The 20,993-nt window shown below is 45.3% G+C and overlaps 1 protein-coding gene across 4 annotated transcripts in view; it reads left to right on the top strand.

Annotated features, from left to right (window-relative positions):
* The window catches only part of c1qtnf12 (C1q and TNF related 12), an 87,282-nt gene that overhangs the window by 23,186 nt on the left and 43,103 nt on the right, over positions 1–20,993 (top strand). For 3 of the 4 annotated variants that reach the window (XM_070860330.1, XM_070860328.1, XM_070860331.1), the window contains 3 exons: positions 4,008–4,124; positions 4,929–5,040; positions 10,466–10,647. In XM_070860330.1, coding sequence (XP_070716431.1) covers positions 4,008–4,124; positions 4,929–5,040; positions 10,466–10,647 — 411 coding nt within the window. The remainder of the gene's footprint in view (positions 1–4,007; positions 4,125–4,928; positions 5,041–10,465; positions 10,648–20,993) is intronic. The other variant, XM_070860329.1, reaches the window with a different exon arrangement.

Genomic DNA, 20,993 nt, shown 5'->3' on the forward strand with positions numbered 1-20,993 from the left:
GATGAAATATTAGGTACCAAGTTGAACTATAGTGGCAACAATAGGGCAAGGATTAAGCCTGTTTAAATCTGGCTCACAAATTGAGTTGTAGGTTTAATTTAGATACATTGTTAGAGTTATAATCTGGGCTGACACCTCATCGCAGTGCCGAGGGAGTGAAGTACTGAGAGAGTGATGTACTGAGGGAGTGACATACTGAGGGAGTGATGTACCAAGGGAGTGAAGTACTAAGGGAGTGACATACTGAGGGAGTGACGTACTGAGGGAGTGATGTACTGAGGGAGTGAAGTACTGAGGGAGTGATGTCCCGAGGGAGTGATGTCCCGAGGGAGTGAAGTACTGAGGGAATGAAGTATTGAGGGAGTGAAGTACTGAGGGAATGAAGTACTGAAGGAGTGAAGTATTGAGCGAGTGCTGCACTGTCAGATGCGACATTAAACTGCCCTCTCAGTGGGCGTAAAAGATCCCATTGCATTATTTAAAGAAGTGCAGGGGACTTTCGCTTGGTGTCTTGGTCTATATTTATCCCTCAACAAACTTCACTAAAACAGATAATCTGGCCATTATACCTTTGCTATTAGTGGGACCTTGCTGTGCTTAAATTGTCTGCCGCATTTCCCTACATTAGAACAGTGATTACATTTTAAAAGTACTTCTTTTAACGCTGTAAAGCGCTTTGGGACATTCTGAGGTGGTGAAGGTCACTATATAAATGCAAGTTCTTTCTTTTACCCATAACTGCCATTAGCTTGGCGGGTGGTTGATCCATTCTATGATATTAAAAATCTTATGTCTATGTACACTTGCTGCTCAGAAAACCTTATTTATTTTTGTCACAGTGTGTTTTTGTCACACTTCTGTGTCAACTTTCCCATTAAGGAAACTACCTATGTAAACTTGTCATGCTGTAATTACACCATCCAGCCAGTGGTGGCACTGTAGCACCTCCGTTTTGCAACCTCAGCTTGTGCTGCAGTGATACTCCTCGGCTCCAACTGACTCTGTCCCAGACAATCATAAGCTTTGTTGTCTAAGTATAAATAATATACTTCAGTTTAATATAAAATAAGGACAAATTGTACTACTTTAAAACGGGATAGAATATCTATTTTATTAGAAATCTTACGTATTAATGCCTGATATAATTATCCCCAACCCCACCTCACCTGAAGATTACACTTGGACTCCTTGTATACAGCACCACAGAATGTTTACTAGTCAGCGATAAACATATTCTCAAATAAAAGTTATGGCAGTTAAAACCTGTGACTTTTGGTGAAAGAAACCACAATATGTAATCCTTTAAAGTGTTACATATTTTGCTTGTGGCAAAAAAATTAATTTGTTGCAACAAAGAGTTTTAATGGATGGGTAATAGGACCCAAATTCGCTCCCAGCATTCGCTAATCCAGGCCTTAAGCGTTAACCTTTCAATCCGCACGATGGAGTTTTTGACTTGCAAGACACACTTATACGAACATTCGGGCCTTTAACAACAATAAAGGAGAGCGTCTTTTGCTTTAGATGGGGAAATAAAAGGTGGCAAGCTTTCCTTAAATTCCATGATATTTTTTGACACTGGGGCTCCGTGAATGCTTCATGGGTAAAAGGATGCTGTGATGCAGAGTTCGAAAGGCCAAGAAGGTCATTAATCTGTGCTGAGTTGTGTAAGGAGCACTACAATCGGCCTCAGACCCTGGATCAGGGGGAGTTGCTGGTCCTGATCGCCACCCAGTGACCCATGCTGAAAAATGTATCTGCAATATTGGGTGAGGACAATAATGGACTTGTGGTCAGTAGCTTGTTGACTCTTGCTGTTTCAGCTCTCTCATTAAGAATGACCAGTTGGTTAAGGTAGCGAAAGGCTGCCAGTGACTGTGGAACGTAATCCTTTAAAGTGTTACATATTTACACATCACTCAGATGGTTGTAAATCTGTGGACCTGGGGGTACTTGTGCATGAAACACAAACGTTTAGTATGCAGGTACAGCAAATGATCAGGAAGGCCAATGGTATCTTGGCCTTTATTGCAAAGGGGATGGAGTATAAAAGCAGAGAAGTCTTACTACAGTTATACAGGGTATTGGTGAGGCCACACCTGGAATACTGCGTGCACGGGATTGGGGGTAATATATTAGCATGGATAGAGGATTGGCTGACTAACAGAGAACAAAGAGTCGGGATAAATGATTCATTCTCTGGTTGACAATCAGTAACTATGGGATGCCGCAGGGATCAGTGCTGGGACCCCAACTATTTACAATTTATATTAACGACTTGGAGGAAGAGACTGAGTGTAACGTAGCCAAGTTTGCTGATGATACAAAGATGGGAGGAAAAGCAATGTGTGAGGGCACAAAAAATCTGCAAAAGGACATAGACAGGCTAAGTGAGTGGGAAAAAATTTGGCAGATGGAGTATAATGTTGGAAAGTGTGAAGTCATGCAGTTTGGCAGAAAAAAATCAAAGAGCAAGTTATTATTTAAATGGAGAAAGATTGCAAAGTGCTGCAGTACAGCGGGACCTGGGGGTACTTGCGCATGAAACACAAAAGATTAGTTTGCAGGTACAGCAAGTGATCAGGAAGGCTAATGCTATCTTAGCCTTTATTGCAAAGGGATGGAGTATAAAAGCAGGAAAGTCTTACTACAGCTATATAAGGTATCAGTGAGGCCACACCTGGAATACTGCGTGCAGTTTTGGTTTCCATATTTACAAAAGGATATACTTGCTTTGGAGGCAGTTCAGAGAAGGTTCACTAGGTTGATTCCGCGGATGAGGGGGTTGACTCATGAGGAAAGGTTGAGTAGATTGGGCCTCTACTCATTGGAATTCAGAAGAATGAGAGGTCTTCTTATCAAAACATATAAGATTATGAGGGGGCTTGACAAGGTGGATGCAGAGAGGATGTTTCCACTGATGGGGGAGACTAGAACTAGAGGGCACGATCTTAGAATAAGGGGCCACCCATTTAAAACAGAGATGAGGAGAAGTTTCTTCTCTCAGAGGGTTGTAAATCTGTGGAATTCGCTGCCTCAGAGAGCTGTGGAAGCTGGGACATTGAATACATTTAAGACAGAAATAGACAGTTTCTTAAATGATAAGGGGATAAGAGGTTATGGGGAGCAGGTGGGGAAGTGGAGCTGAGTCCATGATCAGATCAGCCATGATCTTATTGAATGGCGGAGCAGGCTCATGGGGCCGTATGGCCTACTCCTGTTCCTATTTGTTATGTTCTTATATTCTAATTCGCTGCCTCAGAGAGCTGTGGAAGCCGGGACATTGAATAAATTTAAGACAGAGATAGACAGTTTCTTAACCGATAAGGGATTAAGGGGTTATGGGGAGCGGGCGGGGAAGTGGAGCTGAGTCCATGATCAGATCAGCCATGATCTTATTGAATGGCGGAGCAGGCTCAAGGGGCAGTATGGCCTACTCCTGTTCCTATTTCTTATGTTCCTATGTAATAATTCGCTGCCTCAGAGAGCTGTGCAAGCCGGGACATTGAATAAATTTAAGACAGAGATAGACAGTTTCTTAACCGATAAGGGATTAAGGGGTTATGGGGAATGGGCGGGGAAGTGGACCTGAGTCCGTGATCGGATCAGCCATGATCGTATTAAATGGCGGAGCAGGCTCAAGGGGCCGTATGGCCTACTCCTGCTCCTATTTTTTATGTTCTTATTTTCTTGTGGAATCATACCTCAGTAACGTTGCCTTCATTGGGGGAATGGGGAAACAATGCACTCGATGACGAGTGAGCCTAAAAGTGCAGCAAACTCTATATATACACTGCATCTATGAACAGTATCTTGCAAGATTAAGTGGAATTGTTAACACGTATGGGTCAACGACTTGCAGCTCCCTCTTTTAATGACTTCACAATGTTTTTAGCAAACAGCAAAGTTTTCTAGTTTGGCAACAGCTGATAAAATAGCAGACAGGGCACGGTAACAGATAGGCTACGCTACACGCCTGGAGAAATCATTTGTTTGCTTATTCCTAGCTCCCGGAGAATCGAGAGCACCATCCAGTGGATCCACATTCATCCTGGATAAAATTTGTGCAACGAGATGGAGTTAAGAAAAACAAGAAGTGCAAGTCAAACCGCAAGAAAGTATTGGTATTTTTCATGCTTTTTTTTTTCTTGACACCCGTTTCTTCCATCTCTCCCTCTCCTCCCTGCCCCCTCCCACCCCCATCACTCAGACAGTGACTCCCTGCCGGGATATGGCTCTGTGGGCACCATTCACCCAACATGTATGAGCGATGACAGTAAATGTTGGCACACAGTACCACGGCTTAACCCAGTCCTGGCCTTGTCCATGTCCACATGCACCAACGTTCAGCACTTGGGAGTGGGAAGCCTGGCTGATTTTCTTTCTTCTCCCCCCCCTTCCCCCCCATCTTCATCCCTCCGTAATCCAGAGGCGCAGTGACCAATTATAAGACCTCTAGCTGTGAGAGATGAGCTAACTCAGCACGGATCAAATTTAGGATCGTTTAGACTCTTGCATGCAGCCTTTATCAAATAAGCAACCAAGAGAGCTTATGGTTATGTTGAAAGATGCATCTATCTTCCTAGTTTCCTAATATAAATCACAGTGTATGAAGATTAATATAAGTGATTATCATTTTTGAATTGGTTCCGGGACAATTTGAACTTAATTCGGGTTGGGGAGCAAGGCTGGATTTACACTCCGCCTGATCATACTCTCTCTTGCAGTCAGTATTGGGCAGGGTGTGAAACCAGTGTACCACCCGATCCCGTGGGTTTGCCGCGTTTGGTTAAAATGACCCCATAACCAGTATTGCAGTTACATTCGCGTTTGCTGATGCTCGCTTCCTGTTGACTTAATGAGAAAGGTTTTCTGTGCACTGAGTCGGCGTTATTGTACGATGACGGTTTCTGCTTGTCTTTCCCAAGCCCAGCCTTTCCGGCCCTCCGGGACCTCCCGGGCCCCCAGGACCCCCTGGTCCCGCCGGAGCTGAGGTCACTCAAGAAATCCTGCTGCGTGAATTTAAAGATATGATCAGAGGTAAGCAGTGAAAGGTGTGCATTCTGGGGACTTGGAACAGAGGGATTGCTGAATAAAACAAAATAAATAAAGCGGTGGGGGTTGAAATTTATCTCGGGCGGTATTGACAAACAGGCGGTATGGCACGGGCTGCCCAATATACATCCCGCCCCGCTATTCAGTTCTGTTCAAGTCAGCGGAGCTTGAATATCAGGCTGGGCGTATAGCGGGTGGCCAAGCCCAGGCCATGGGGCATTTCTACCTCTGACATGACACACTGAGGATGCAAGATATAAACTTACAACATGGGCTGGAACATAGGAGCAGGAGTAGGCCACTCAGCCCCTCGAGCCTGCTCTGCCATTCAATGAGATCATGGCTGATCATAGAACCAGAGAAATTTACAGCACATAAGGAGGCCATTCGGCCCATTGTGTCCGTGCCAGCCAACAAGAGGCTATCCAGCCTAATCCCACTTTCTAGCTCTTGGTCCGTAACCTTGTAGGTTATGTCGCTTCAAGTGCATATCCAAGTACTTTTTAAATGTGGTGAGGATTTCTGCCTCTACCACTCTTTCAGGCAGTGAGTTCCAGACACCCACCATCCTCTGGGTGAAAAAACTTCTCCTCAAATCCCCTCTAAACCTACTACCACTTACTTTAAATCTATCCCCCCTAGTTATTGACCCCTCTGCTAAGGGAAATAGGTCCTTCCTATCCACTTTATCTAGGCCCTTCATAATTTTATACACCTCAATGAGGTCTCCCCTCAGTCTCTTCTGTTCCAATGAAAACAACCCCAGCCTATTGTTGAGGCCAATTCACTAAATATATTCAAAAAGGAGTTAGATGAAGTCCTTACTACTAGGGGGATCAATGGGTATGGCGAGAAAGCAGGAATGGGGTACTGAAGTTGCATGTTCAGCCATGAACTCATTGAATGGCGGTACAGGCTAGAAGGGCCAAATGGCCTACTCCTGCACCTATTTTCTATGTTTCCATCCAATCTCTCCTCATAGCTAAAATTCTCCAGTCCAGGCAACATCCTCGTAAATCTCCTCTGTACTCTCTCTAGTGCAATCACATCTTTCCTGTAATGTGATGACCAGAACTGCACGCAGTACTCTAGCTGTGACCTAACCAGTGTTTTATACAGTTCAAGCATAACCTCCCTGCTCTTATATTCTATGCCTCAGCTCATAAAGGCAAGTATCCCGTATGCATTCGTATGATCTGCGACCTAATTCCATATACCCGCCTTTGTCCCATATCCCTTAATACCTTAGGTTAAGAATCTGCATTATTTTGTGATCCTTTAGTAGCAATTGTGGAATTGTGTAGGAACTGTGGGCTACTTCATAAGAGTTCCCTGTTTGTTGAAACGAAAGGGTGACTCTACGATTTCTGTGCCCCCTCCCCAGTGGAGCATGGTTCAGAGAATGAGGCTTAAATCTCCACTTCTATGATGCAACACATCAATGTAATTATAATAAATCCATCTGCTTATTCAAGATTGTTCATCATAGAAAATCCTACACAAATGAGACGGTAAAGTTATTTCACCGAGTGGATTTTTAAGCTCGGATTGTATTTCCAGCGGGAAACAGGACCGACAAGTGAGTTTCTCGCCTGTCAGAGGCCAGGCCTCATTGAAATGCTCCCCGCCTGTTGTGGGTGGGAAGAGGGGGCAGAGTGGCTGTTGGCAATGGAAGATCCAGTGGCTCTTAGCCATCAGCCGGATTCCAGGTAAATGGTGAGGAGGGGGTTTCGGTAGCGTCCCGCAGGAGGGAAGGAGGCTTCCGCCGCACCCCATTTTAGACAGATGTCTCATCAGTTTGCAGAACCCGGCAGGTTACTATCGGAGATGGCGGGAAAGGGTTGAGGTCAGAGCCAATAAGTAGCCTCCGCTTTACTGCCACCCGCCCAGTTTCCACCAGGTGGGTGGGGCTAAAACTGACCCCATATGCCTCTGCTTTAAAGTGTTGCCATGATTTTTGCTTTGAAAACCAGAAACCCTTAACGTGGCATCAGTGACAGCAGCTTATCATTGATTGCCATTGTTGGTTCAGTATATGAATAGTTGTGGATTATCTGATGCATTGTTTATTGTAACAATTTTGGAACAATTCAAAATGTGCCATTCAGATAAAAGCTTTTGTATGGATGGTAAGCTTTTGAAGCTGTATCTGCACTCACCCGATAGGAGTCACTGGACAATAATACTCACTGCAACCATCCAATTAACAACATAGATGAGGGTCAATCCTGGGCCCCTTCTGACCTCGATTGCTCAGTAACATGTATCATTTCAGTACACAAATCCACTGACCTGTCAGAGAAACTCCAGTCTTAATAATTATACTGTTTCCTTAACCCACATGGGTTGAGCTGGTGTCTTTTAATAATTGTGACATCACCTGAATATTAGGTGAACATGTTTTCCATTCCAGTTATAAGGAGAATCTATATATAATAACATGTTACAGTATATTGTGCTGTTTTCTACTATGAGCGCAATGTTCTCCCAGCTGGAGTGACTCACTCTCCCCATCTGAAAGAAAGCCACAAGTTTCATACTTGGCAACACTACAATTGAAATCAGAACTTGGCCACAAGGAATTATAGGTTTGAACCCACGTCCCACTAAAGTGGCCTGGTCTGCCTAATACTCAAGGGCAACATTCAAATTCAAGTCATGGTCTCAACCAATGTTCAAATGCTTATCCTCAGTTGAGCCATTAGATGGGGAATTTCACACTGACGAAGCTCTTGGTGTTATGAAGGGAAGGAAGAGAGAAACTGAACCGTCACTCAGACAGGTCATAAAGTGGAACTGGTGGCAGCTATATAGAAATTCTTAAGACCCTACCTTCCCGAATGGATAAGAACGGGTGAAGAAGCTCGGAGGTTAATGGGTCCAAAAGTAGAAAAGTCTCTGGGCCCAATGCAGGAGACCGAAGAAGGTTCGGGAGGCGATACTGGAGACAATAACTTTTCAGAAAGCTTTGGAAGCAGGAGTTGTGCCAAAGCTCAGGAGGGTGGCAAATATTAAACGTGTTCAACAAAAGGAATGGGGATAAGCCAGGCAATTATCAGAGAGTTTGTCTTGCCTTGATTGGAGATAAGCTTTGAGCCCATATATATGGGATGTGTAACCACGGGGCATAGTTTTAGAATAAAGGGGCGCCCATTTAGAACTGAGATGAGGAGGAATTTCTTCTCTCAAAGAGTTGTAAATCTGTGGAATTCTCTGCCCCAGAGAGCTGTGGAGGCTGGGTCATTGAACATATTTAAGGTGGAGATAGGCAGATTTCTGATTGATAAGGGAGTGAAGGGTTATGGGGTGCGGGCAGGGAAGTGGAGCTGAGACCATGATCAGATCAGCCATGATCTTATTGAATGGCGGAACATAAGAACATAAGAATTAGAAACAGGAGTAGGCCATCTAGCCCCTCGAGCCTTCTCCGCCATTCAACAAGATCATGGCTGATCTGGCCGTGGACTCGGCTCCACTTACCCGTCCGCTCCCCATAACCCTTAATTCCCTTATTGGTTAAAAATCTATCTATCTGTGATTTGAATACATCCAATGAGCTAGCCTCAACTGCTTCCTTGGGCAGAGAATGCCACAGATTCACAACCCTCTGGGAGAAGAAATTCCTTCTCAACTCGGTTTTAAATTGGCTCCCCCGTATTTTGAGGCTGTGCCCCCTAGTTCTAGTCTCCCCGACCAGTGGAAACAACCTCTCTGCCTCTATCTTGTCTATCCCTTTCATTATTTTAAATGTTTCTATAATATCACCCCTCATCCTTCTGAACTCCAAAGAGTAAAGACCCAGTCTACTCAATCTATCATCATAAGGTAACCCCATCATCTCCGGACCAAATGGCCAAATGGCCTACTCCTGCTCCAAATTCTTATGTTCTTATGTAATGTTTTTACTTAAGAATTCATAGCAACACATTGCTATTAAGAACTAGTTGGTTTATTAGCAAAGGTTTAACAATCACACTACACATTATCAGTTCATCCACCAGGCTGACAACCACCTGCCTCATCGTGGATCCCCTGAACCCAACTGGCTGGGGTTTTATTGAGTCTTGTGAAGATCACGTGACTGGCTAAGCCAGTCCCAACTCAACAGCTCTACAACTAAAAATAGTTGTATCAGTAATCAAGTGCCCTCCTGATTAAAGGTGGGGGGGAGGCACTCCAAAAACTTTTCAAGTGCCCCCTTGTTTTTTTTTGAGGGCATTAAAAACACAAATTATACAAATGCCCCCTGGCTAAAAGGTGGTGGGGGGAGGGAGGCAGCACTAAAACCGACAACTTAAAGAAATTAAACTTCAGACATTAAGTACGCTCGTGGCCTTCCGCGAGAGGTGGGCGCCGGAGGGACTGGAGGGCATCATCACCCTCGGCAACCAGATTTTAATTTGATATCAACAGCTCTACAACTCCTGTTGAGCATACCCACAGGTGCATACATTGCAGGATGAAATTAGTGAGTACTTTAAAGACATGGGAAATTCGGAGACAGTCAGCATGGATTTGTAAAGGGCTAGACAAATTGAACTGAAGATAAAGGGAATGTAGTGGACGTGTGTGTGTATGGATTTTCAGGAGGTATTTGATTTGTGTATGTAAGATAATCATTGGGCCCGAAATTCCGACTGGGGCCTGGGTGTATCTGGGATGGAAAGATCCCAGTGGGACCCCCTCCCATCCCGCTCCTGGAACTCCAGTTTCCACAATTACCCGAGTTCCTTGGCCGCCCGATTTTCTCCAGGCCAACAGCTGCTTTCCACCCACTTAAAAGGAATAGGGAAAAATTGAAAAACAGAACAATTCGATGAACAAAATGCAACAAAAGCAACCCACCAATTCTCAAATAAACCCACAATTAATCAGTCTCCCAAAACAAGTCAACATACCTTTAAGAAAACTCACTCCAAGAGGGCAGGAAGTAAGGTTTTACTTGGATACAGCAATGCTGTTACCTCTCTGGGCCTTATGAAATGAAGGGTAAGGAAGCCCCACCCATATCAGAATTCTGGAGCGTTGAATGAGCTTGTGCTGTGATTGGAGGCCTCCAGTGGTGGCAATGTAACCCGATCGCAAAAAGCCAGCCTGCATGGTCCCAAGGATGAGGAGGTGTAAGATCTAACCCTGCCATTTTACCCAGGCTGGTCGTATAAATTCGCAATTGGCTGATTGCCTTGCTAAATTTCCCTTTGTGACCCCAATATAGATTATGAGCAAAACCTAATAACATCAGAAGTCACTTTATAACACTAGCATGCTCATGATGGATCCCATGTCTTCAGCTACAATAATGGATCCTGTAGATAGGATCACATAATGCTTTAGCCACAACTCGTTTCTGTTCTTTTGAGGTGATCTGATCGGGCGTTCATGTTTCGGTATTTTACCTTGCCTTTTTCAGAAGCAGCAGAGAGACGGGCAGCTGCGCTGACAGAGGTCCATGCAAGTTTGAGTCCACCACCTTCTCTCTCATTTGATGACATCCGTCCATACAAAAGAGTCGAGGAAGCTTTTCACTGCAAGCTGAAGGGGATGGTTACTGTGGACAAAAGGACTCTCCTGGAGCTTCAGAACTTCCAGACGGTAAGAAAGTCTAAAGCTCTTTGTTTAGATATCGCCCACATGGAATCAAAGGGCTGAATGACAAGAAAGTGCAAATAAAATCCTAAGGGGTCGAAATCCGGTCCTGCCGTTTTTGAGGCGGTGACACCGGCCGAGGGCTGATTTTAACACCGGGCAGTAGGTGCCACCACAAACTGCAAAATTCAGTTTTGCCGTCCAAAGATGAGAGAACAGCGCTAAAAGTGGCATTGCACACTCCTCCTCGGGCGCCAACAGAGCTGCATCTCAGTAGGCCGACCGAATTTCCCGACCGTAGGCTGCCGACATGCGAGTTAAAAAGAAATGAAAAGATAAAGTTTCTGATGCATTTCCTCACCTACACTTCTCCACTGATCCCATTAATACCTAAATGCTAAAAAAAACAAACATAAACACTTACCTTGATCCCTAGACGCTCCCGCCCTAGGATCCCCGATGTCCCACCTTTCCCAGGCGGTACAGATACCTGCCCGTAAAGCCACTCGCTGCACTCACCCAATTTCGGAGCCTCAGCTTGTGATGGTAAACTGAACTCTGGCCGTTTGGGCCAGATTAGGTTCTTTAGCTTGTTCCCAGCTGGAAGTGGGACACTTCTGGAGTCGCCAGGCAACTGAGACAAAAGGATTACCCGCCCAGCTCACGGGTGCAGTTTCACACCCCATAATAATAATGGGGAGAGATGTAAAACGGCCACCGACTCACTATCAGCCGCTTCACACGTTCGTACAAGTTGAGATCTGCACCGATCAACGTTCCCGCTAAGCTGTGCAGCCGCACGGCGGTCTGGAGGTCCCACGCAGGCCGCTCACCGACTTTTCAATGGCAATAATCGCAAAGGCGCAAAAAGTTGAATGGGCCGTGCAGCCAGTTAAAGGGCCCACGCATCAAAAATAAATGACAGGGAACATTGAGCCCAATAATTGTTTTTTTTCTGTCATGGACTGGAATAAAAATACAAAAAAACCCGATATAAAGCTAAGTTTTATCCTGTTGAATTTGCCAGCTGCATTATCTTAACTCGGGTTGTAAAAACACTGGGGCAAGAGTGGAAACGGAATTCGAAGCAGATAGATTTCCTGGAGAGATAACGTAAGGAAATCAGAGAGACGTCTCGAAATTGCACAGAAGATATAGGTGGGATGAAATTAAGGGATTAAGCCAATAGTTTGAGCTATTCCCATGGCAATGAATGAAATTAATGACGGGACATTCACCTCACTACATGGGAAAGGATTTAGCTGTGTTTGTATAATCAAGTTTGTTGTCTGGCTAACTTGTCACTTGGAGAAGTCACCACGTTAAAGAGGAACTTTTGCGATGTAAATCAAGGTGCATTCTAAAACATACGATGAATATTAAATGGTTTCATGTTTTGAAGTTGTTACTGAGCGGATTATGAAATAAAATGGTATGATAATCATTGGGTTTCACTTTATCGTATTGCACTTTATTGTGAAAGGAAACGCAAGATAATTACACTGCGATGGTCAAGGTAATGAGATCTGCTGGAAGTCTGGTACAAACCTGCCTTCTATTGTCCCCAAAAGCTGACAGGATGATCTCCAGCAGTTAGTAAATAGTGCAGAAATGTGTCAAAGCAATTACGATGGCTAGAAAATTATACCATTCCGATACCATACACATGTAATGTAATACGATTTTTGTAGTGTGTAATTTTCTTCCCACACTCCAATTGGATGCTTAGAAAGACACTGCGGGCTTGACCAAACAAGAATAAACGCATTTATAAGCAGCTTACTTTCACTGGTCAATGATGATTCAGGAAAACATTACTTGAACTGTACATTTTTAGAGTTAGGCCAATAAGGCAGATCTGTTGAAAGGTTTCTGTTCCTTTCATCCAGTGACTCCGCAAAGACGTGTAGGAGAGGTGTAGGAGAACAGCCAGCCACAGATTGTAGCATCTAGGCTGCTGCCAGGGCAGTCTGACCCAGCTGGCTTTCGGGCACCGTGGCAGGCATTGGTTGAGGGACCAGATGTACTGTTACCCTGAGGGCAACATTTGCCACTCCCATCGTGCTATTGCCACCACCGTAGGGAGGCAGCTCAGGACTTCCTCTGATCTAAGGAGATCTGTGATGTACTGAAGCCCCAGTCTATGTGGTTTCCCCCCAGCCTGTCCAAGGTGGAGGAAATGGCGGAGTCCAGAGCATTCGTGGCGCCAGTATGAGCATCCATTAGAGATGCTTCTGTTGGTGCCAGAGACGACTGCAAGGAGGGCCCAGATGCAGCTTTCCATTGAGGGGACCACACTTGATGTTGACGTCAGGGTGTTGATGTCATGTGCAAGGAATTGTTCATGGACTCCTTCACATCCACCAACATGTTGTAGAAGCTCCCTGGCAGACAGTCCCACGCATTCAGCAATTGCTGGCGCACAAAAGGCAATTTCCCATTAAAGGCTGGACTAAAGTCTGTACCTGTGACCTCTTCAGCAGAGCTCGGAAGTGAGCTCCTCCTCCGGTGGCACCCTTTCCTGGGCTGTCTTGTACACCTGCATCCTCTCCTGCTCACTGGTGATCAGTGCATCGCTCAGTGCACTCTCCTCTAACCCATTATCTACGCCACGTGGAGTGAGATTAATGTCTTGGTACTTGGAAGTGCGGGAGTGGGTGATGGTGTATCTTCGAGCTGTTTCTCCCCCTTTAGCCTATGTGCCTTTCGGGCCTGAGTTGTCTAATGGACCTCGAAGATGGACAATTGTCAGCACATAAGGATAAGGATAGGAAGCAGCAGATGAGTGGCAGTGCAATGCTGCACCAGGTTGCCATGATGTCTGTATGTGATAGTTTGAGGAGAGAGAACAGGTAATGGAAATAGCCAAACATCTTTCTACACGTGGCCTCCTGCGTCGCCATCGTCACTGCTGTGTGTGTTCCTCTGCATCTTGTGTCTGTGGCGGCTTCTCCCACTGGAGCGGTGGCTTGGGTGATAGCCGGACCCGGTCCTCTCACGCAGGACAAGCTCCGAGCAACACCGGGAAGAGAGGGAACAAATTAGGGTGTAGCCCTTGAAAGAGTTGTGCAGATGTGTGAGGCAGTTTCAGATAATGTGTGTGCTGGGAGGGGAAGCAGCACGTTGTGAGCAAGAGGCAGTCGTGTATAAGTAAAAGCGTCCAGTGTGGAAGCAGTTAGCACACACTGTGAAATGCATTCCAGTTGTAACCAGGTCACAGCAGAGTGCAGTTTGTGCCATTGCTGAGGGCAGTAGCAGGTGGTGAGTGTGTGATTGTAAGCAGAAGGAGGCATGGTGCATTGTTGCAAGCGCAATAGATGGATAAAGAAAAACGTTTGGGATTTTTTTGTGGCAACTTTTATAGATTAGTAGGATTCCCCCAGGTACAGGGCGTCATTGGTTGCTGTGTCAGCTGTGGCTCAGTGGGCAGCACTCTTGTCTCTGAGTCAGAAAGTTGTGAGTTCAAGTCCCACTCCAGAAACTTGAGCACAAAAATCTAGGCTGACACTCCAGTGCAATACTGCGGGAGTGCTGCATTGTCGGAGGTGCCGTCTTTCGGATGAGATGTTAAACTAAGGTCCTGTCTGCCCCCTCAGGTGGATGTTTAAGATCCCATGGCATTATTTCGAAGAAGAGCAGGGGAGTTATCCATGGTGTCCTGGCCAATATTTATCCCTCAATCAACATCGCTAAAACAGATTATCTGGCCATTATCACATTGCTGTTTTTGGGAGCTTGCTGTGTGCAAATTGGCTGCCGCGTTTTCCATATTACAGCAGTGACTACACTCTAAAAGTACTTCATTGGCTGTAAAGTGCTTTGGGATGTCTGGTGTTTGAAAGGCGCTATATAAATGCAAGTATATTTTTCTTTCTTTCTCATGGCATTGAAGGCAGCATGTCAGAACCCTCACCTCCTCAATTTAATTAATAGGAAGGGGATTTGTTCTATTAATGTGCAGCCAGTGCGTAAAGTAAATCATACACTTTTGTGTGTGAGTGCTTGCTACCAGGAAGCTGCACGACTCCTTCCTTCTTCAAGAATCAACCATACTGAGATTGCAGTCAATTAAAAAAAACACAGGAATTAAAATACTTTGTTAAGTCTAAAAAAGTGTATTAAAAATAAAATCTCCACAATTTACTTATAGCTCAAAGCCTTTTCTGAAAGCTGAATAGATCTTAATATAAGGCTCACACAGCTTCTTTCACTGCAGTTATTGTCTCGGACTTTTTCTTCATTTTCTGACCTGTCTCAAAGAGAGCATCTCCCTATTGTTCCTAAAGTTTACAATTTTACTGTGATCTGGTTATAGTTGCTCTGACAATGATTATAGGCACTGATCTATTTGCGTTTTGGCCAGTATGCACACATGCCCACAAATGCTACATTACTTGACCTTACTGTACTTGGTTGATTGATGAACATGGATACCTTCTGCTGCTCAGGCTGGTGATGCCCCACCAGAATCCAGGTCCAGCTGTGCAGATTGGGTAGAATGAGACCCTTGGAACATCTCGAATTGTTACGGAGCAGATAATCAGAATGTTGAAGTCTCAGTTGGGCATCAAGGAACAGGTCCTTCATAACCCATCATGGGGGAAAGGGCGGGGGAGTGGGACTAGCTGAAGTGCTCTTGCAGAGAGCCAGGTGGCCTCTTTCTGTACTATAACCATTCTATGATTCTATTTTATGATTCTGTGATTGTGGAGTAGTTGGCCATGACAGAAATGAAGTGATTCAGAGAATGTGCTACCAGCAGCTTGAGAGCCAAACCAACAAATGAACAACTGTTTTCAATAAATTTTACTCACAGTGTACATCCAAGACCTTCATCTCCCCAGCTGGGCACTATTGATTGGTTAATACTGAGTCTTCCCCGATTCCAAGGTACTGCCAATGATGATGGGGAACGGGGAGAGAGAAGAAAGATCTTTTAATTTATGTTGCCCTATCTCTCACACTGTTGATAACACTGTTGTGAACACGTTTGTGGCGGAGGAGCGGTGAGAGATCGTGGCAGAGGTGCGGCAAATGAGGGTACGGGGCCCAGAAGAGCCGAGGGCCCAGGGGCAGCACGGGCCAGCCCACACTGCGATATGTGTGTGCACTAGGTCCGTGCAGCAGAGCTGGTCTCCAGTCGTCCTCGTTAACCCTTGCCACTGGACCAAGACCTAGCTCCGTCAAGCCCGTGTGGTGGGCTGGTGTGCAACGGTCACCACACGTTAAAAAATCCACGCACAGGCATCTTCCAGGCCTGGAGTTCAGGACTGGAACTTTGGGTCCTTCATTGAAACATCTATGAACTCATCCCTTTTGGTGTGGAAGGAAGCCATCCTCGTTCGAGGGACCGCCTATGATGATGATGATTGAGTACTATTCTCTAGAGCTCAAAATTGTTTCACTATGGTGGATGGACTTTTCCCTGAAAGAGTCAGTCATGAAGATCAGAGATCCACATACTCAAACAGATCATACCAGGTAGCACATTCTCCTGAATCTATTTCCTTCATAGCCAACCACTCCACAATTGGGTGACGAAGGACCTGTTCCTTCATGCCAACTGAGACTTCAAAATTCTGATTAAAAACAGAAAATACTGGAAATTTCAGCAGGTCAGGCAGCATCTGTGGAGAGGAAGCAGAGTTAATATTTCGGGTTGATGACCCTTCTGATTATCTGCTCCGAAACAATTTGAGATGTTCCAAGGGTCTCCACTGCTGCACCTGGATTCCACCAAGGTGGCACCAGCATGGGACAACCTGTGGTGGACAATAGTCCATTTCACTGGTAACAGAATTTCAGAACTACCTACTTCTATTTACTGCTGTCTCTACCTAGAACCTTCCGTACTCATGCTCCTAACCTTCATCCTGGTGCACCCTGACTGTCACAACGTTGAGTGGTGGGTGGCTGGGTCTTTTTTCCGCTGGAGCTTTAGAACACTGAGATGATGCTCCTCTCAGTGAACCTGACTTCCTTGAAGGAGCTGCTCTCAGCTTCTCTCCTGGTGGATAACTTTGCTCACTGGCAGTGGATGTTGAAAATTAAGGTGTGGGTAATTTTGAACTACTAATTTAAATAGTTGGCAAATACCCTTCAGCGTGTGTTTGTATATTCAATGTGCGCACCCAGGTGGTGCGATTCTCTGCCATGAGTACAAGGTCGGGAAATTACCCCCGTTATGTTTTAAGAACATAAGAAATAGGAGCAGGAGTAGGCCATTCGGCCCCGCAAGCCTGTTCCACCATTCAATACGATCATGGCTGATCTGATCTTGGCCTCAACTCCACTTTCCTGCCTGTTCCCCATAACCCGTTACTCTCCTATAGTTCAAGAGCCTGTCTATCTCCACCTTGAATACATTCAATGACCCAGCCTCCACAGCTCTCTGGGGTAGAGAATTCCAAAGATTCACGACCCTCTGAGAGAAGAAATTCCTTCTCATCGCTGTCTTAAATGGGCCTTCTCCTAAAACTATGCTCCCTAGTTCTAGATTCCCCCACGAGGGGAAACATCCTCTCAGCATCTACCCTGTCAAGCCCCCTCAGAATCGTGTATGTTTCAATAAGATCACCTCTCATTCTTCTAAACTCCTGCTCAACCTTTCCTCATAAGACAACCCCTTCATCCCAGGAATTAACCTAGTGAACCTTCTCTGAATTGCCTCCAATGCAAGTATATCCCTCCTTAAATAAGGAGACCAAAACTACGCAGTACTCTAGTGTTTCCTGCAGATATGCAAAGCTTAGGTCGGGTTAATTTTCACGTGGCTGACTGCAACTGGTTCATCTGGTTGTCAGATGTTTATAAAGCTGGTTCAGTTGTTAAGTGAGCCAGGAAGACCACATTTTGGAGGTGTAAACAACTGTTCATTCTATGAATCATTCACATTGGAACCAAGACACAATTAACCCATCCAGATAGGGAAGAAATTATGGTGTTTTCTGGCTGCATTAACTTCATTGTGAGCTGCGAGCAAATCAAAGGCATTTAAAGAACCTTGCAAAGAGAGAGGGGGCAGATGAATTACATAGAAGTGAGATAAAAACAGTAAATGCTGGAAATACTCAGCAGGTCAGGCAGCATTGTGGAGAGAGGAACAGAGTTAACGTTTCAGGTTGGTGACCTTTCATCAGAACTGGAAAAAATTGGAGATGTGACAGGTTTTAAACAAGTAGAGAGGCAGGGAAAGGGCAGAGGGGAGGAATGAACAAAAGGGAAGGGCTGTGATATGGCGGAAGGCAGAAGAGATTAAGTGACAAAAAGGATGAAGGTGCAAGACAAAAGAGGATGTTAATCGAACAAGTAAATAAACAAAAGATGAGTGTAGAGTAAATGGGAATAGCAGAATCATCAACAACTGCCATCTGGAAAAATGGGGGCAGAGGTTCTGATCTGAAATTGTTGTCCATGAGGGTCCTGAACTTCCTTTTGAGGAGTGAAAAATGCCTGTGCGTGAGTTCTTTTAACACCGGCAACCACACGGGCTTAGCAGAGTGAGGTCTTGGCCCAGTGGCAAAGGGGTCCAGGACGACTGCAATGTTGAGTCCAGAAGGCTGTAAAGTGCCTAATCTAGACTGCGTTCTCCCAGGAAGGGGACTGACAGCTAACGCTGGCATGAGAGGTAGAATGTGGTGTAAAGAGATTTTCTACATCCACAGCTCAAGGAGCAGAGTGTAGCTTCAGAAGGCCTGGCACTTTAGTGCAGCTGGTTTATAGAATTGTACTGTTCTGTGTGCGATTTACCTGTTAATATCACTGTAAATATATATAATAACTCGTGTTGGAGACTAAAATGAACTGAAGAGAGGTGTATCAAGATTTCCAGCTTCTGGAGTGATGTGGAGCAAAGTAAAGGTGCAGCGAGCACTGGCAAATGAGGACCGGTAGGGGCAGAAATCCAAGAGATTGCTACTTCTGGATCATTAATAGGGTATTGATAAAGGAAATGCAGTGGATGTTGTGTATGGGAAAAGCATTTGATTAGGTGCTGTATATTCGATTTTTCATCAAATGAAGGCACGCAGTATCCACAGCGTGGATAGGACATTGGTTAAAGTACAGAAAACAGAGGGTCGTTGTTCATGGATGCTTTTTGGACTGGGGTTGCAAACAGTGATGTATTTCAAGACCCAGTGTTGGGACCATTGCTCTTCTGAACATATATAAATGACATGGACTTGGGTATGGGGCCAAAATATCAACATTGGCAAAATACTTAAAAATAGCAAAAGTGGTTAATTGTACAGGAAGACATAGACGGGTTACTGATTTCTGCAAATGGATGTCAGAGAAAGATAATGTAGAAAAATGTGAGATGATACATTTTGCGAGGAAGAATAAGGAGAGGATATTTACACTAAATGATAAAAGTTTTAAAGGAGTTGAGTAAACTTAGGAGTTTAGATACACACAGATTTAAAAAAAAATAGAATAGAGTACAAAAGGAAAGAGTGGAATGAAATAAAATTCAGTAACAGCGTTGTACTAAAATTCAATATGAAGCTCAAATTGAGACCCCATTGGGTAGGAGTAGTAGCAATAATGGTTTTTTCGGGCAAGAAGTTAAACCTTCACGGAACCCAGTGTTGTGACTGCTTTGTAAAATTGGAACTTATCTCAGAATCTATTGAGGGGCATTTCATCACAGGAAAAAATATCATCTCACACTGTTTTGATGCCAGCATTAAGTATTCACTCCCATGCCTAGGAGAAAGCAGTCTAGACTCACTTCGATGTAATTCATACTCCCTCTCCCTCGCAGTCTCTATGTAAGGTGCTTTAAATGTCTTTGATTTGTTCGCAGCTCACAGTGCAGCCAGAAAATGCAGTCATTTCTTCCGCATCACTACCAGGATTGCTTAATTGTCTGAAAATGTCTCCTTTTCTAGTATATATCTAATTCCCTTTTGAAAGTTTCTGTTGATTCTGCTTCACAGAAGTGAATTATGCTACATCACACACTGAACCTATAGGGGGAGAAATTCGGGTGTTTAGTGCCAGAGAGGGGTGTTAAGGGGCCGCGAAACACCCACCGCCCGAGCACGCAGACAGCCTGCCGTGAACGTCACTGGTGGTTTAGCAGTGGCGCTGTCATTTAGCACTGCACACTCCAGTGCCGTCCACTTAGTGATGTCAATAGTGTGCAAGGACCCCTTTGCGACGTGTTTCCAAAATTGACTGCTTTCGCCTGCTGTAGCTCTGGGTGCTACTCCCGACAGGGGGAAGCAGACAGTGCACAGAGGATCCTGGGGCGATAGCGCAGGGAATGCACAGGTAAGTGTTGAGAGTCAAATTTTTAACAATTGCTTACCTCTCTTACCTGTCGTCATCATCACAGGTAGTCCCTCGAAATCGAGGAAGACTTGCTTCCACTCTAAAAGTGAGTTCTCAGGTGGCTGAACAGTCCAATACGGGAATTACAGTCTCTGTCACAGGTGGGACAGACAGTGGTTGAAGGAAAGGGTGGGTGGGGAGCCTGGTTTGCCGCACGCTCCTTCCGCTGCCTGCGCTTGTCTTCTGCATGCTCTCGGCGACGAGACTCGAGGTGCTCAGCGCCCTCCCGGATGCTCTTCCTCCACTTAGGGCGGTCTTTGGCCAGGGACTCCCAGGTGTCGGTGGGGCTGTTACATTTTATCAAGGAGGCTTTTAGGGTGTTCTTGAAACCTTTTGTTTGCCCACCTGGGCCTCACTTGCTGTGTAGCAGTTCCAAGTAGAGTGCTTGCTTTGGGAGTCTCGTGTCGGGCATGCGGACAATGTGGCCCGCCCAACGGAGCTGGTCGAATGTGGTCAGTGCTTCGATGCTGGGGATGTTGGCCTGGTCGAGAACACTGACATTGGTTGTTGGTCGCCTCCCTTCCAAGTTTTTGCAGGTTTCACATGGTTGACCTCACCTCCTCTTTAGACGCCAGGATGCCAGTATCCTCGCGCCTCGAGTTGAGAAGCGCTCCCGCGCTATCACCCCGCAATGGGCCGTTAGCACCCTAAGAGGGTTGTGCAACGCTTCTCCCCCTGGGGCGATACAACTGAATATTGCACTTTGAGACGGTAGACATCGCCCGGAGCTAAAGTTAGCGCCCCGACGACATCACCGCCTCGAAGCGAGCGATACCGAATTTCTAGCCCACACTGCTGCAGCTTCATTGTTACTGGAATTCCTGTCCTAACGTCATTGTGAAAAGACCAGACGCACACAGGCACTGCGGCGATTCAATGCATCGGCTCACCACAACCTCCTCACGGCAGCTAGTGATGAAAATGCAGCCTTGCCACATCCCAAGGAAAAGACATCTTTTGTGTCTTTTTCATACCTCGATACGAAATTTTCCTTTCAAATCTTCAGCTGCAGC

This window comes from Pristiophorus japonicus, chromosome 18 (genome assembly GCF_044704955.1).
Source record: "Pristiophorus japonicus isolate sPriJap1 chromosome 18, sPriJap1.hap1, whole genome shotgun sequence".
Classification (NCBI taxonomy): Eukaryota; Metazoa; Chordata; class Chondrichthyes; family Pristiophoridae; genus Pristiophorus; species Pristiophorus japonicus.